This window comes from Penicillium verhagenii (genome assembly GCF_028828195.1).
Source record: "Penicillium verhagenii strain IBT 33310 chromosome Unknown utg000007l_segment0_segment0, whole genome shotgun sequence".
Lineage (NCBI taxonomy): Eukaryota > Fungi > Ascomycota > Eurotiomycetes > Eurotiales > Aspergillaceae > Penicillium > Penicillium verhagenii.
In genome coordinates, this window is record NW_026643171.1 from 1,771,191 (window position 1) to 1,787,280 (window position 16,090).

At 48.9% G+C, this 16,090-nt stretch overlaps 5 protein-coding genes across 5 annotated transcripts; 2 read left to right on the forward strand and 3 right to left on the reverse strand.

Moving 5' to 3' along the window:
- Positions 1-168: 168 nt before the first annotated feature.
- Positions 169-1,145, reverse strand: N7466_007345 (urease accessory protein UreG; the record flags this gene model as incomplete). The annotated part of the gene is made up of 2 exons (XM_057166734.1): positions 169-808; positions 976-1,145. The coding sequence occupies 2 exons, from the start codon at positions 1,143-1,145 to the stop codon at positions 169-171; spliced, it is 810 nt and encodes a 269-aa protein (XP_057019775.1).
- A 1,059-nt stretch (positions 1,146-2,204) lies between these two features.
- Positions 2,205-4,686, reverse strand: N7466_007346 (LIM domain-binding protein; the record flags this gene model as incomplete). Its single annotated transcript, XM_057166735.1, has 4 exons — positions 2,205-2,960; positions 3,020-3,313; positions 3,373-4,232; positions 4,386-4,686. The coding sequence occupies 4 exons, from the start codon at positions 4,684-4,686 to the stop codon at positions 2,205-2,207; spliced, it is 2,211 nt and encodes a 736-aa protein (XP_057019776.1).
- A 1,911-nt stretch (positions 4,687-6,597) lies between these two features.
- Positions 6,598-9,444, forward strand: N7466_007347 (ATP-binding protein; the record flags this gene model as incomplete). The annotated part of the gene is made up of 1 exon (XM_057166736.1): positions 6,598-9,444. One exon carries the CDS (start codon positions 6,598-6,600, stop codon positions 9,442-9,444), a length of 2,847 nt encoding a protein of 948 aa, XP_057019777.1.
- A 644-nt stretch (positions 9,445-10,088) lies between these two features.
- Positions 10,089-10,757, reverse strand: N7466_007348 (uncharacterized protein; the record flags this gene model as incomplete). The annotated part of the gene is made up of 1 exon (XM_057166737.1): positions 10,089-10,757. One exon carries the CDS (start codon positions 10,755-10,757, stop codon positions 10,089-10,091), a length of 669 nt encoding a protein of 222 aa, XP_057019778.1.
- Positions 10,758-11,646: 889 nt separating this feature from the next.
- N7466_007349 (DUF3659 domain-containing protein) lies at positions 11,647-15,452 on the forward strand (the record flags this gene model as incomplete). Its single annotated transcript, XM_057166738.1, has 2 exons — positions 11,647-14,907; positions 14,964-15,452. The coding sequence occupies 2 exons, from the start codon at positions 11,647-11,649 to the stop codon at positions 15,450-15,452; spliced, it is 3,750 nt and encodes a 1,249-aa protein (XP_057019779.1).
- Between the last annotated feature and the right edge of the window lie 638 nt (positions 15,453-16,090).

A 16,090-nucleotide genomic window follows, 5' to 3' on the forward strand; every position in this document is an offset into this window, starting at 1 on the left:
CGAATCATATGTATGTATAGAACTTTTATGGATGGCCAAAAAAAAGCAAGTTTCTTCGTATGAGTCTTGGGAGATTCCAGTAAACGGCCCCAAACATTGAATCATAAAGTAGGATCGTCTACTCAGGCTATATAGTACTAGATACAGTAGTAAACTAATACGTGCTATCTACTCATCAATACTGCCCGAACCACGCGGGGCACCCTCCTTCCAGCGCTGCAGGCTAAGCTCATAAGCACCACTGCCCTTCCAAGCGCTAATAATCAAGTTAATAATATGGTCCATGCCCTTGCCCTCCTTGACAACGGCAAAGACAGTCGGGCCACCCTCGCGCATCTTAGCCGCATCGCGCTCCATAACCTTCAAATCGGCACCGACAGCCTGCGCCAGATCAATCTTATTCACAATCAACAAATCACTACCAGTGATACCGGGTCCACCCTTCCGGGGCACCTTGTCACCACCAGCAACATCAATAACGTAGATGATGAAATCAGCCAGCTCGCGACTGTAGTTGGCAGCGAGGTTGTCACCGCCAGACTCGATCAGGAGCAAATCGGTGGAGAACTGCTTCTGCAGGGTCTGCAGGGCGAGCAGGTTTGCGCTGATGTCCTCGCGGACAGCGGCGTGGGGACAACCGCCGGTTTCGATGGCGCGGATGCGGTTGGGGGCGAGGGCCTTGTGGCGAGTGAGGAACTCGGCGTCTTCGCGGGTGAAGATGTCGTTTGTGACGGCTGCAATGTTGTATTCGTCGCGGAGGGCGCGGGATAGGGCGAGCATGAGAGCTGTTTTACCGGAGCCGACGGGTCTGATCGAGGTGTTGAGTCAGTATCATGGGTGGGTAGGTTTGTTTGAGTATGTATAGCTCTATCTATGTGCATAATTCTGGAGAGGGGAGCTGTAGTTTGCATGGGAAATTGTGTTCTCTTTTTCTTTTATCTTTCTTGTCTTGTTTTATGGTGGGATGTCACATACCCTCCAATACCGATGGTGAAGGCACGATCCTTCCAGTCTCGGCCCTCGATCAGCGGCATCTCGCGGTTGGCGTATGAGCCTGGGCCATCCAGGATATCGTGAGAGTGACCATGACCGTTGAAAGGATCTTCGTGGGAGTGGCTAGCGCCACCTTCGTGAGAGTGAGCCATTATATCGTAAAAATCTGGAGATATTGAGGAATGTTCCGGGGAAAATTTGTGGTTTGCGTGGGTTGGAGGGGCATTTAATGCAAGGAGTGGGGAACTGATATCGATAACCAGAAAAAAAAAAGATGCCGAATTCCCCATATGCAAGAAATTGGCGGAGTTCCCCGATTTTAGCCAATTACTGGCACTGAATACAATGTAGTATAGCTTGTAGATATAACTGTTATTCCCACGAGTGTATACATAATCCTTCGTACTACACTTTCTACAAGAACAATGTTTGAATGGAATATCCAAATGGTCCAAAGTTGTGCACGCAGATTGCTGGGATATATGTGAATTCGTCAAATAACGGCAAAACGATGAGCCCCCGAGGGGGAAAAAGAGTCATTATGATTCTTAACCAGAACCAAAAGGAACCCCCACACAAATGCACGCGGACATATTTCCAGGAAACACAAAAAGCCTGACGCCAGGTGCGATCGCCAACACGGATATCAAGATTTTGGCCATTCATCCAGGAGGCCAGAAGCAAAGGGCAAACGCCCTTGTAAACACACCAGTCCAAAAATCATCAACCCCCGGGTAGGGCAAAGAACATCCCAAGACTCAAGAAAGCACGTGTAAAAAAATCAAAACAATGATTTCCGGGCCAACTGAAAGAAACGCTGAAAAGGGAGATAAAGTACATTAGGGTCGGAGCAGATGTCGATAGTGATGGGGCATATAGGTGCCATCGGCCATTCGATAACACTCAAATGTGTTGAGAATGGGATAGACCAAACGATTAAACCTCATCGGAAGGAGGTGGTGGATTTGATCGTCAGAGTACCGAAAATGGAAAAAGAAAAATCAAAGCAAACTGAGACCAGATGATAGCGGGAGATCAAATGGGCCCAGAGAAACCAAAAAATGGACAGGAAAGACAAGAAGGGGGCGAAGAGAGTATGCCTCGCCCTGGTATCCAATCGTGCGCCGAATTCCCCAACTCTTGGAAATGATGAACCATGAAAAACAAAAATATATAAGCATTCAAATGCCAAATAGCATAGTAGCTGCTCCTTAGGCTGCTGCTCCCTTCTGGCGTTTAGGTACTCGGGAGTTCTTGACCTTGCCGGATCCTGGTGCATTGCCATTCACTTCACCCGAGCCATTGTCATCATTCTCTTGCTTGACAGTGCTAGCACGTCGGCGCTTGTTGGCCCCAACGTTCGGACTATTGTTCACACCAACCGGAGATGACTGAACTTGCATCCCAGGGGGGCCAGCAAGTTGACTCTGAGCAGGACTAGCATGGGCTGACCCACTTAGATGAGGCGAGCCCTGCCCCCCTGGCAGGCCAAGATGAGCCATTGCAGGAGAAGCGAATTGCGAAGGAGGGCCCATATTAGGGCCGCGAGGCATGGGCTGCATTCCGGGGTTCATTTGCGGTGTAAAGGCAACATTGGGGTTGGGATTTTGGTTCAAGTTGATGACAAGGCCTCGAAGCGCATCTGTCGCCGATAACTGGGAGTGTGCCGCAGAAAAGTTGAAGAGAGTTTGCATATGCGACATCGTCTCTGCCAGCTCCAAAAATTGAATGACGTTCGGAGGTAGACCGTTGGAAGTTACCATAGACTCGGGCAACGTTATTGACTGTGCCTGCTTCTGCGCCCTCTTGGCAGCACTTTTAGCTAGTTTGGGGCTTTGCTTTTGCTCCATGGCCTCCACGAGCTGGCTGCGAGGAATGTATTCATTGTGGCTGGAGACATTAATGTCTAGCATTTCAATCTTGTTGTTCGCATCAAAGTGGGCACGTAAGTGGCCCTTGTGGAAGACCTATGAATTTCATCAGTATCACCATCACGAGCATCATCGACTGCCGGAGAGGTTCATACCTGGCTTTCATTCGTGTACCAGTATATGAAAGAAACGCGTTGACATTCAACAATATGCCCACCATTGGGATTGGGAGGTTCGCGCTCGCGGGGACCATCCAAGACCATTTGAATCTGCTCAATGCCGCTTGTAAACTGGGTAAGGTAGTACCGTGCCAGTGCAGGGGTCGAGATTTCAAACTGTTTTGATCCAGTTTGGTTGTTCCAAATTCCCTGGCGCAAGACGCCCACTGGTGAATAAAACCGATCAACAAAGGCGGACCAATATGCGAGGTCGGTAGTTTCATCGCGACTCTGTGAAATCATTAGTAACTTTGCCCGTTGATCCGCCGAAATATCAGTTCAATACATACCTTGAATGAGCTCAAAGTTTCCGCGTAGCTATTGAGGATCATGACTGCGTTATTCAGGTGCCGTTGTTGATTAATTCTTTGCATCATCATGGCATTTTGTTGTGCTTTAAGTTGTGCCTCCATTGCCTGCTGCTGGGTTGGCTGAGGTTGTTGCTGCTGTCCCGGGGTACCCTGCTGAGGTTGTTGCTGGGACTGTGGCAACTGCTGTGGCTGGGGATTGGGGGTAACTTGGGCCTGACCACTGGCCTGCGACTGGGGAGGTTGAGTCGGGGGTGGCTGAGAAGACTGGTTGGGCTGAGGAGTTCCGCTTTGTGGCGGGCCATGTTGAGATTGAGGAGTCCCAGCTTGAACTTCGTGCATGTTTGGAGGTTGTGCAGATGAGCGTTGAGGCGTATGTTGGCCTTGTTGGCCATTATTAGCCTGGGCCTGTTGCTGGGCCTGTTGCTGTGCCTGCTGCTGGGCTTGTTGCTGGGCTTGCTGGGCTTGCTGAGCTTGGGCCTGCTGAATCGCGAATATCTGTTGTTGCTGAAGGTTTTGTGCCTGGCCATGTGGCACCTGTTGGCCCATGTGCATTCCCATGTTGACGGGTCGCATGCCTGGATTGGCCTGCTGCATTGCAGCCATTTGCGCCGCGTTCAGCCCCTGAGTACCATTTGGTAATGATACAGGTAGGCCCCCATGCTGTTGCTGTTGTTGCTGTACCTGCTGTGCTTGTTGCTGCTGCTGAGCCTGTTGTTGCTGTTGCTGCTGAGCCTGCTGCTGCTGTTGCTGATGTTGGTGTTGTATCATCATTCGTTGCCGGATAAACTGCTGTTGCTGTTGCTGCTGCTGCTGGACATTGAATTGGGGATTATTCACAACTAAATGGTGGACGATAGCGTTAGCATGCGCCTTGGCAAGACATTCCGTCATTGAGAACGGCTTTAGGGGGTATGGATTCGGCATCGGGGCGGATTGCGCGCGTTATGGAAGGATCGCGATTGCCTTTTGATCAGGGAATAGCATCTACTCACAATTTTGGGGGAACCCTTGTTGCTGGAAAAGATGCGCCTGCGCAGGGTTCAGATGGGAGAGAGCATGGGCATTCGGCATCGGACCACCTTGACCAGCGTTGCCGCCCGGGGGCATCCCACCCATCATGGGCCCTGCCTGACTCACTTGAGGACCGCCAGGTCCTGATACTCCAGGATGCATTTGCTGCACCATTCCACCAGGGTGTCCAGCATTCGGATGTTGACCGGCCATTGGGTGGTGACCGGGGGGCATACCGTGTTGCGGAATGCCTTGAGCGGGAAACGGTTGCGCCATCATCATTGCTGATAGGCGGAGGTCACCGCCAACGGAGAAACTTCAACGAAGAAGCGCGACGAGGAGGCGGCTCTGTGGGGAGAGGAAGTGGTGGATTTTGGAGATGGGAGGTCGCGCTTGAGATACGGAACGAGATGGTCTTAGCGCTTCGGAGTGGATGCCCAGGCGACCTTTGCAGATGAGAAAAAAGGCTAAAGCGTGAACCGAAAGCCTTTTTAGTCACCTGCCCTCAATGCAGGCCTCGTTCTCCTAAGGGCCAGAGGGTTAGTGGGGAGTTGAAGGTCGGAAATGATAAGAGAGTAGAGTTCTCTTTGGGGGGGAAGAGGCGGGAAGAGAACGGGGCAGGTGGTAATAGCGTACGGTACAGTAATAGGGAGGCGTTGGAGGGGCTGGGGGCAAAAGATATGGGATCAACTCACTATCCTCACGATCCCAAGACCTTAGTGCTCTTCTCTGTGTGTTTAACACAAACAGTAGAAACCAGGGTCTTGTCTCGACCGCCCATACACTGAGTTGAGGATGATCGCCCGGTTGGGAGCGAGAGGGAACTGGGGACGGAGGAACCGGCTCCGAAGAGTGGAGGATGTAACCGAACAAGAACAACGCGATGCGTTCTTAGATAGAACAAAGAGATCACCACCAGATAGTGAAAAAAATCAGGAGAGTAGATGATAGATTCAATCATGAGATTTCTCTTTTGGAGTCCAAATCAATTAATCCATAATTTTTGGCACTTTCCCCCCATTATTCTCTGTTTTTCTGTTCGGTTTTCTTTTTTCCGTCTGAATTTCAATGGCAAAACACGCTAGCCCTAATCAGGGCCATCACGTGCCCGTGTGTATTTCAGCGTTTTTTTTTTCTTCTGCTTCTTTGCTTTCTTCTTCGTGCTTGTCCTTCTTTCTCTCTCTTCATTCTCTTTTCACACTCGCAGGAATTGTCTCAAGACATTATGCGCTTTATCGTTTGAGGTCTTATGGACCGATAGCATCGTTTTAATGTCTTACGATGCTCCGATTTTGCCACTAACACAGGTCACCTCATCCTTGCAGGTGGAGCGAAGGAAAAAAAAAACAATCGACCACAAAAATTCCCGAGGTGAGTTCGACTGCTTGTTTCTGCTATATGTTTTGCTTTTTGTTCAAGGATGTCAAACACTTTTTCACTTCTTTACCTTCCAAATCGACAATGACGAGATAATTCGGATCTTCCTTTCCCGGTTGGTCTGCTACTTGCCAGTAATTTTTACTGAGAACACTTCAATATATATGCAATTGCATCAACATGAATTGCAAGAGACATTGGCTGATTGCATTTTCATTAGGTCTTCATACAAAGTCACCCGAATTTTCGATGTCGATAGTGTTAAGCCTTAGCGATGGAAATTTCATACATTACATTCTCTTCAACTATCTATTGTTCAACTCTCCGTAAGATAACATGAAATCGTAACATTAGAGTTACGATACAGACTACTAGACGAACCTCAATGTTTAAGAAGAGTCGTCAACTGGTTCTGTATTTATTATTTTATGGCGTAACTTTGACTATCAAACCTTGTAATCCTGGCCGAAGATCTGTCCTAGCGTAGCGATTCCAGATGGATCAATGGACAGGTCTAGAGCCGGATGCAGCTTGCCGTCTAAGCTTGGCTCTTTGAAAGTTGACGTTTGTAAGTATCTTGTGTATAGTAATAGCTAACAGGTAGACATGTGTAGATGAGAAATCTGATGCTAAACAGTATCCATACACAGTCGAGACAGCCAAAGCGCATATATCACGTGATGATGTATTTCTCCCGCGGAGGCTGATCAAGGTTGCGTCCGTGTCTCTCGACAGATCGATGTGCCATTCTGCCCCCCCCGTGACTTTGCGCTTTGAAATCTAGTGGCATATTGTGTGCCCTGGATGTTTCCGTCAATGCAACAAGCCCGGCTATCCGTCGTACGCCCCTGCCGCTTAATCGCTCGTCGTCGCTTTCCCGCGCCTTCGTTCTCGCGCCGATTCCATCTGTCGCAACAATGGCGGTCAGCTCCATCCAGCGACCCTCATGACGGCCCATCAACGCCATCAGATACCGTCGATAATCGCCAATCCTCAAAAATCGAAGATGTCCTCGCGAACCAAAGCCAATCACCGATTGAAGGAGACCAGACGGGCAAACCCGCCGCAAAGCCATATGGCTCTGCGCTGCGGAGAGCCATGAGGAATCGTCAAGCAGAACAGGAAAAGCAGAAGGAACCGGCTGCTGCAATTCCTAGCTGGTTCGCGGACCAGAACATTGTCACCCGGGGCTCGGAAGACGCTCAACAAGCCCAACAGGTGGAAATCACAATCTCGAAGCCGGTGCCTACCCAAATGAACGCCCAGAAAAAGGAGATTCCGACTGGAGGTGCTGGAGACGAGCCTGTTCCATCTAGCGAACCTGCCGAATTTGTTGAAGAAAGCAGTTATGCTGTCCCAGAGGAAATATGGGGCGAATTGCGAGCGTCAGTCAAGGCGGGCCTGAGACTACCACCTACGCAGTATGCCAAAGAACCGGCAGCAAAGAAGTCGCACCTCACTCTTCAATATCCCGGTCATGACGGCATTCCGTTCTTGGATGCAGTGGTACGACAGCTGTCAAATGATCTCAAGACTGACTTGATCACTCTGAATGCCCAAGATATTGCCCAGCTATTCAGCGAGCAGGACCTTGCAGAGACCGGCGCAACATCTCCCATTCGATCCCTTGGCTATGATGTTCATCGCCCCCCGGTAGCTACTTGGCCAGAGCCCATCGATGGGGAAGGCGAGGGTGAAGATGACATGGCCGAGCTCGCTGGGCCCCCAGGCGTTCGTACCGAGGTTAGCACCCCTCGATTCATTACCATCGAGGCAAGCAAAGACTCCGGTGATGTACCGCTACCGAATTGGCTTGGCTTGAAGTCAATCGTGGCATCTATAAACGGCCAGGGAGACCCTGAATCTGGCTCTTCGCGACATTTTGGCCAACGCGCAGAGCAGCGCTGGACCCGTCTTTTGAACGAAGTGATTTCTTCTCTTGGTCGGCCCGTTAAACACATTCCCAAGGAAACAGAAGAGTCAGCTGAGCCGGACGTCGCTATTCCTGTCCTTCCTCGGGATACCATCGTTCACATCCAGGATTATCGAGACATTCAAGGCACCAGAGAGGGAGCTAGGGTCATTTCGTTGCTACAAAAGGTTATCCAAGAACGCCGACGAGCTGGTTCCAGGATTGTTCTCATTGGAAGTATATCCCAAGAACTTCGTCATACTCCGTCACAAGACGGTTCCAAAATTCTTCAAAATGTCTTTGATGACGCCTTTTCCAAAACACTGGTCATCACGCCGTCCATGGAGTCAAAGGCTGCTGAAAAGAAGTTCGCTCAGGACCAGAAGCAACGCACCATGGATATCAACATTCGCCACCTGCAAACTATGCTACGCTTCCGACTTAATGAAACTGGTTCGGCTGTGAAAGATGATATTTTCGGTGACCGCGCCTGGACACTTGACCCAACGACAATCAAACAATCCGGGATCAAAGCAAAGTTTTGGTCCTACAACCAGGTACACTGGGTTGCAACCCTGGCACTTGGCAGTATAGAATCGGGTGAATCTTTTGGGTTCGAACATATCCGACGTGGAATCGAGCTTATGGACAAAGGAGATCAGGTCACCAATGATTGGCTGCAGGCAAAGTCTCCTAAGGCCACGGAGTCTAGCAGTGGACAGACCCGGGAGCAGTTAATAAGCTCGCTACGCAAGACGTGCACATCCCACGAGAAAAAACTCCTTAATGGCGTGGTAGACGCGAAAAGTATCCGGACAACTTTCAACGATGTCCAAGTGCCGCCAGAGACTATCGACGCGCTCAAAACCCTTACTTCCCTTTCTCTAGTAAGGCCTGAAGCTTTCACCTATGGTGTGTTGGCCACGGACAAGATCCCCGGCCTTCTGCTATACGGGCCACCCGGCACAGGAAAAACTCTGCTCGCCAAGGCAGTTGCTCGTGAGAGTGGTGCAACCGTTCTTGAAGTCAGCGGCTCAGAAGTATATGATATGTATGTGGGTGAGGGTGAAAAGAACGTGAAAGCCATATTTACGCTTGCCAAAAAACTTAGCCCTTGCGTTGTCTTCATCGACGAAGCGGACGCCATTTTCTGTTCTCGCACAGGCTCTAGCAGTCGAACCTCTCATCGTGAACTCATCAATCAGTTCCTCCGTGAGTGGGATGGAATGAACGACCTTTCTGCATTCATCATGGTTGCCACCAACCGTCCCTTCGACCTCGATGACGCAGTCCTACGACGTCTGCCCCGAAGACTACTTGTCGATCTCCCAACGGAGACAGACCGCCACGCGATTCTAAAGATCCATCTCAAAGAGGAACAACTCGACCCCGCAGTCGACCTGGCTGATCTTGCCAAGCGAACAGAGTTATATTCCGGCTCCGACCTTAAGAATCTCTCAGTTGCCGCAGCTTTGGCCTGCGTACGAGAGGAAAACGATGCCGCAGCAAAACACCAGGGCGATGAGCCCTATGCGTACCCTGCGCGGCGAATTCTCACCGAAGCCCACTTTGAGCGCGGAATGGAGGAGATCAGTGCCTCGATCAGTGAAGACATGTCTTCGCTCACTGCTATCCGCAAGTTCGACGAACAGTACGGCGATCGTAGAAGTCGACGCCCAAAATCTAAGGGTTGGGGCTTTGGGCCTGCTGCCGATGCACCTACTACTGAATCTGTTCGTGTGCGGACGTGATCTTACCTCCAGGGCTGCCAGTGAATGATCTCTTGCTTGTGAATTGGATTCGCCCCCGCCTTATATTTTTTTATGTACTTTTAGTGATACGATAGACATGTACCAATAGCCTCGTTTGTTCTGAGATAGTAGATATACACACTTGTGCAAGATTCCTGCATGTGCAGCCATTATTTCTTTCAGTCTTGTTTCCTTGTCAAACATATAGTATATACATCTCCCTTTTCATTATCATCAAGCTAATCTGTCATCATATTGATATTTTGAACATAAGTATTCACTTTGAGTACTAAGTACATGCTCTTCTCTAACATTGAAGTCAAACTGAGTCGATCAATACTTGTCTCGAGGATAGGCTGGCATCCCAAGTGTTAAACATTGAAGTATAAAGTATGTACTGGCTAGCACTTGAGTACATAGTATCCCGCCCACCCATGAACGGCAAATTCTTCAACGAGTTTGCGGTTGATTGGAGGTTTCGATGATTGTTTGGGATTTCTTCCTCAATGTTTCTTCACTTCTCTTCCTTTCTGCTCTTCTATATGAAAATCAATTTCATCCATCTCTATTGCCTGTCACCGCTTTGTATCAGTCAAAGTACCCAGAAACATTGAAGCATCAAGCTATGAATTATCACGGATCACTTACAAGAGCGACAAGGTCAAATCTCCCCTAATCTTAGCCTTCAACTCAATCTCAACATCAAGATTAAGATCCAGCCTTAGCTTCAAAGCCCCCTTATCCTCGCTGGGCGCACCCACCACAGTTTCAGTCGTCTCCACCATCTCCCCAGCCTGTGCACCCCCCGTCCTCGGAACCATTGCCTGGGACTGGCCGGCACCTCGAGGTCTTAGAGGAGCCGCAACCTCTTGATTTCTTGTCTCAATACTCTGAATTGGCTGCATCATATCCGGACCAGAGAGAGATCTTTGTTCACGCTCGACGACTTGGAATTGTTTTTCATCTGGCTCGGCAGGTTGAACGGACTCCCGGCGAGTTCTTCGTTTTATTGTTGGCTGTTGTTGTGGTTGTGGAGATGATTGTGATTCCGAGGCTATACTCGATGTTTCGTCATAGCTTTGGCTGTCCTGGCTTTGAGACTGGGTGACGCTATTTGGGAGGTACTGTGTTGATTCGGACCCTGTTCGCTCTAAGTGTTGTTCACTTTGTTTGGAACGTTCGTCTTCTGGGGCAGAAGGTCTATTCAGCTTTGGAGGTCTGAGTTTTGGTGGTTTTCTTCTTTGTGAAGGGGTGGCACTGTTTGTGGGATTTCTGTTGGAATCGTCCTGGATTTTGTCCGTTGATGGCTTCATGGAGACTTATAAATAGGATAGAATGAATCAGTAGTAGATAGTCTGAAGAGGAAGGTAATGTTTTAAGATTATTTTGGAGACTGTGTCTATACAAAAGTGACAAGTTGTCAACCCTACTTTATCATATCCGTATGCGGAATGACTTTGCCTCCTTACGTCAAACACATGGCTGACTTGGAATGTTGGAACTCGATGATTCGGGCATACTGTTGTTTCTTTACTCAAAATGTCCCATTTCCCTTCCAATTCCGAGGTTGTTTTCATTCTTCAATAGTCCAACTTGCTGGGGGTGGGTCAGCTTAGCCTTCTATACAAAAAATATTTTAAATTCTAGAATTCTCATGGCAAAGCCAGTTGCATCGAGTCCCCTGCAGATCAATTATAAAACTTGAAAAGTATACAGCTCATTTATCGTCATTTATTGCAAAAAATGGCCATTTCAGGTTTAGCCGAGCTCAATGTAAGTGGCAAAGACGGTCCGGTTCCAGGCCTCGTGATCCGCGGTTAGAATGCATACAATGACGACAAGAGTCGAAATGCTTCAACTAAACCTCTCTAGAGCTGTGTATATTCCTGGAAATTGATCATTTTATCTCAGCCACGCGGCTCATAACTTGTCATTCCAGGTTTCGGTTGTAAATTTCCGAGGCCAGTCTGTTAATCGTTATTGCGAGACTGAGACGTCTGTGGCTTGTGACCTCGAAAAGAGGAGGGGTTGATAATAACTTATTATTATTTCCTTCGTATAAATAGATCAGATGTGGCTAGTGAAACTGTCAGTAAAATTTACGGCTCTTGAATCCTTCATAGTGAATGCAGAAGTAACCAACTCACCTCCTACGAAAGAAATACCACAACAGGCATGGCAGCGCAAGGCACAACTAGACCGATGCTTGGGAAGAAAGCTCCAGGGGCTACAAGTGGTCCTTTGGGGAAAGAATCTATCTCCCAGAACGATCTCCCTGGTCGGAAAAAGCCAGACCTAAAGCCCACCAAATCTGCACCCTCGAAGAAGTTACCTACTACGAAGCCCTTATCAATGTCAACCCACTCTGTAGGTTCTTCTGAGAAGTTGTCCCCATCTCCAGGTCTGAAGAGCCCTATCGAGCGCACACCTGTACAAAAGTCAGTGAAAAAGTCAGTCAAAAAGTCAGTCCCTTCACAAGATGTCGAACCGGAAGAGACAAATGTCGAAAATGAAGAAGAAGTCCCAAGTGAAGCAAGCGCAGAAGACGCCAGTCCTGTCAATTTGGTCGACAATGAGCAGGATGAGGAGCTTGAGCAGAGAAAAGATGTAGTGGGTGATGCAAAAGCGTCGGGATCGACGGAGAAGTCTTATTTTCAACGCGGCAAAGATGCTGCAACTGGTCTTGCAAGTTTCGCTCGAACTGCGAACAAGGCTTATTCTCAGCTACCTGTTTCGGTTCAACAACAGGTTAAAAGTCGCGTGCAAACCGGGGTGGGCAAGGTCAGGGAAACGACCCGCTTTGCTTCCGACGGTGCAGGAAATGAAACTCGGGAGGTCACAGAGATTACAGACGCAGCCCCTGACCTTCCGGCTGATCTGTCTGCTCTGGCTGGTCTCAGCGTTGGAGAAGATGGAAATGTTCTCGATGACAACGGCAAGGAAGTCGGTCAGCTGGTTGAAGGGGAAGCAGAAGATCTTGCTGGGTATACGATCGGCGAGAACGGTGAAATCCTCGACGACGATGGCGATCTGGTCGGGCGCGTGGAGCTCCTTGGTGACCAAAATGAGCAGTCTGATGCATTACCAGAAATCGAAGGTGCCTTTGGCGTGGAAGATCTCGCAAACTTGCCCGTCACAAAATTGGGTGCGGTCAAAGATCAATCCGGACGAGTGGTCGGCAGACTCATTGAGGGGGATGCCGAAGATTTGGTCGGTTCAACCGTGAATGATAAAGGCGAAATATTGGACGATGGTGGAGATTTGATCGGTCGTGTTGAGCCCGTCTCCGTGGACGATATCGGAGAAGACCTGGGAGAAGGAAAGGAATCACAAGGTGTCTCGCTACCTGGCCTTTCAATTCTCAAGGACAAAATTATCAATGAGGAGGGCGAGATACGAGACGAGGATGGTGGTCTCGTTGGTCAAATAAAAGAAGTCCAAGAAGGCAAATCTTTGGTGGGCAAAGTGCCCAATGAACAAGGTCAAGTTCTAGATGAAGATGGGGAAACTATAGGACTTGTCGAGGTTGTCTTTGGGGCGAGCGCTGAAAAGGCAATGCGCAGGCTGGGAGATGAATCGGAAAAGACTGAAGCACCCGACACGTCTATTCTCAATGGCCTTCAAGTCGATGACACAGGCCAAATCGTCGACCAAAGTGGCACTGCTTTTGGCGTGTTAGACAGTGGTGAATTATCGGAAGTCACCGGGATGTCTGTCAACGACAAAGGGCTGATACTAGATGACGATGGCAACATCGTGGGAAAGGCCCGACCGTTGGATGAAGAAGCTATCGAAAAATCGAAAGCCGCCAAAGATACCGACGAGGCGCTGTCACCACTCTCCGAGCTTGAAGGCTTGAAATGCAATAAATTTGGCAAAATCGTCAACGAAAGTGGAAAACCCATTGGTGAACTATTCGAAGGTGATCCAAGAAAGCTCGCTCGATCAGGTGCACAGCTTGATGATCAAGGCCGGTTTTGGGACGACAGGGGCAATGTGATCGGCAAAGTTCATACACTTCCCACGGAAGAAGAAGGAGGACCATTTGCCGACTTTGAGGAGCCTTTTGTCACAGGTGAAGGCGACATCCACGATACATACGGCCAGAAAGTCGGCATTCTTGTGGAAGGCGAGATTCGCAAAGTACTTGGACGAGCTGTGGATGACGATGGTGATATATTGGATAAAAATGGCAATATCTTGGGTCGCGCAGAGCCTTGGGAGGAACCCGAGCCCGAAAGCGAGCCTGAACCAGAGGCGGTCGACCTTTCGGAATTAGAAGGCCTCAATGTGAACAAAATAGGCAATGTGACAGGGCCTGACGGAATACCCATAGCTCGTCTTAGCGAAGGTGATCCAAAGGCAGTGAGAGGCAGGAAAATCGACGCTTATGGACAAATCTGGGGTGATGATGGAGAGGTCCTCGGACGAGTCACACTTATTCCCGAGGAGGAGCGTGAAAACTTGACTCCATTTGGGGATTACCACGATTTGGTAGTTCGGAAAAATGGTCATGTTGAGGATGAAGACGGCAACATTGTTGGAAGGATAATTGAAGGTGATCCTCAAAAATTGCAGGGTCGCGCTGTGGACGAGGATGGAGATATTGTTGACAAGCGAGGCAATGTTGAAGGACGGGCCGAGCCATATACTCCACCTGAAGAGGATGAACAAGAAGAGGAGGAGAGCCTATCGATCCTTGAAGGGATGAAGGTCAACAAAATGGGCAACATAGTTGACGAAAATGGTTCAGTCTGGGGGCGAATTACTTCCGGTAATCCCAAGAAACTTGCCGGGAAGCAAGTTGATGCGGAAGGTCAAATCTGGAGCGACGATGGGCACATTCTGAGCCTCGCTGAACTTGTTCCGGCTAGTGAGCGAGAAGAAGCCGAGGGTATTTTCTATGGCCTTGAAGGCCTGGTGGTCACCAAAGATGGAACAATCGTCGATTCGACAGACCAAGTTGTCGGCAGGCTAGTCGAAGGAGACCTTGTTCGGCTCAAGGGCCGTGCCGTTGATGAAGATGGAGAAATCATCGATAAAGTTGGAAATATTATTGGCCGCTCAGAACGATGGACTCCGGAGGAAATCCCGCGCGATGTTAGTCCAATGAGTGGCAGGAAGGTCACCCGAGAGGGAGAAATTCGCGACGAGGATGGCAATCTGATTGGCCGATTGACCGAGGGCAACTTAAAGGCCCTGGTAGGTAAAGCCGTTGATGATAATGGGTATATTATGGACAACGATGGGAACAAAATCGGAGAATGCACGCTATTGGAGAACATACCTGACGAGCCCGAGGAAGTCGAGGAGCTTGAGGAACCCGAGGAACCAGCCTTGTCTGCTGAAGAAATCGAACAGCAGGAAAAAGAAGAGCATGAACGAGATTTGGCAAAGAAAATGTCTGCGATTGTGCAGCAGACACTAGACTCTGTTGAGCCTCTCTGTAAACAAATCACCGAGGTAAGAGGGAAAATAATTTATATGCCACTTGTTGATATAACTAAACAATTGACTAGCATATTGAGCGAGCCGATCGAACACCACGAGAGGAGCTTGACGAGGAGCAACTCGTGAAGACCGTGAAGCCTCTCATCGAAGACGCTGGAAACATGTTACAGGAATGCAAGGGTGCCCTTCGCGCTCTGGACCCCGACGGTCAAATCGCGGCGTCCGCTAAAGCTCGCAGTGTGTCTCACGAGGCGACATCTGAAGAATACCAATTGGCCGATTTGTTGAAACAACTGTCTCAAACCATTTCCACCACAATTGACAATGGTCGAAAGCGCATTGCCGATATGCCGCATGCGAAGAAAAAGCTCAATCCTCTGTGGTCTTTGCTTTCTGAGCCCCTTTTCCAGATTATTGCAGCCGTAGGCCTGCTTCTCAGTGGAGTGGTTGGTCTTCTTGGGAATCTGCTCAACGGCCTTGGACTTGGAGGTCTTGTCCGTGGACTTTTTGGGGGTTTGGGAATTGATAATCTTCTAGGTGGGCTTGGTCTCAAATAATGTTGATGAGCGACTGTTAGGACTTGATGCATGTGGAGTTAATATTGAGTGTTCCAATTGTTTGCCCCAATCATATTGAAATGTTGGTGGATCACGTTGTTGATGCTTCACGTAAGCATCCAGATGTCAGTGACAGCCTGATAGGAGGCTACGGCCCACTGTCCACATACATGTAAGACCAGTGTCTATGTATTTTCGAGTTACACTCCTGCAGTACATGAAATCTAGATTCTTATTTGCTGAACTATCCTTGATGCGCAGATGCCCTCAAGTGCTTGCTACAGATATTTTTTCTAAAATTTAAATATATTATTTCGTACGAGGTACATACTATATCCACCTGGGCATTTGCCATTAGGTGTATCATGTATGTCACACGATCTCTCGTGATTAAGGTTGAACTGTAAGGCCCTGTACCTCAACACCTATAATTGGAGCACTGAGACATTCCTGGAGTAATCTCAACGTTTGAGTCTCTGGATATCTGGATATTAAAACAATCTTCTAAAACCAGGAAATGGTGAATGTTTTACTTGGAATGTTAGCCCTAAGTGCAGATCTTCTAGGTGGGGAGAGCACGTGCCCTCGATGACATCGCATCCGTCTCCACCCGCCACTTTTCAAGCTCAAATTCTCAA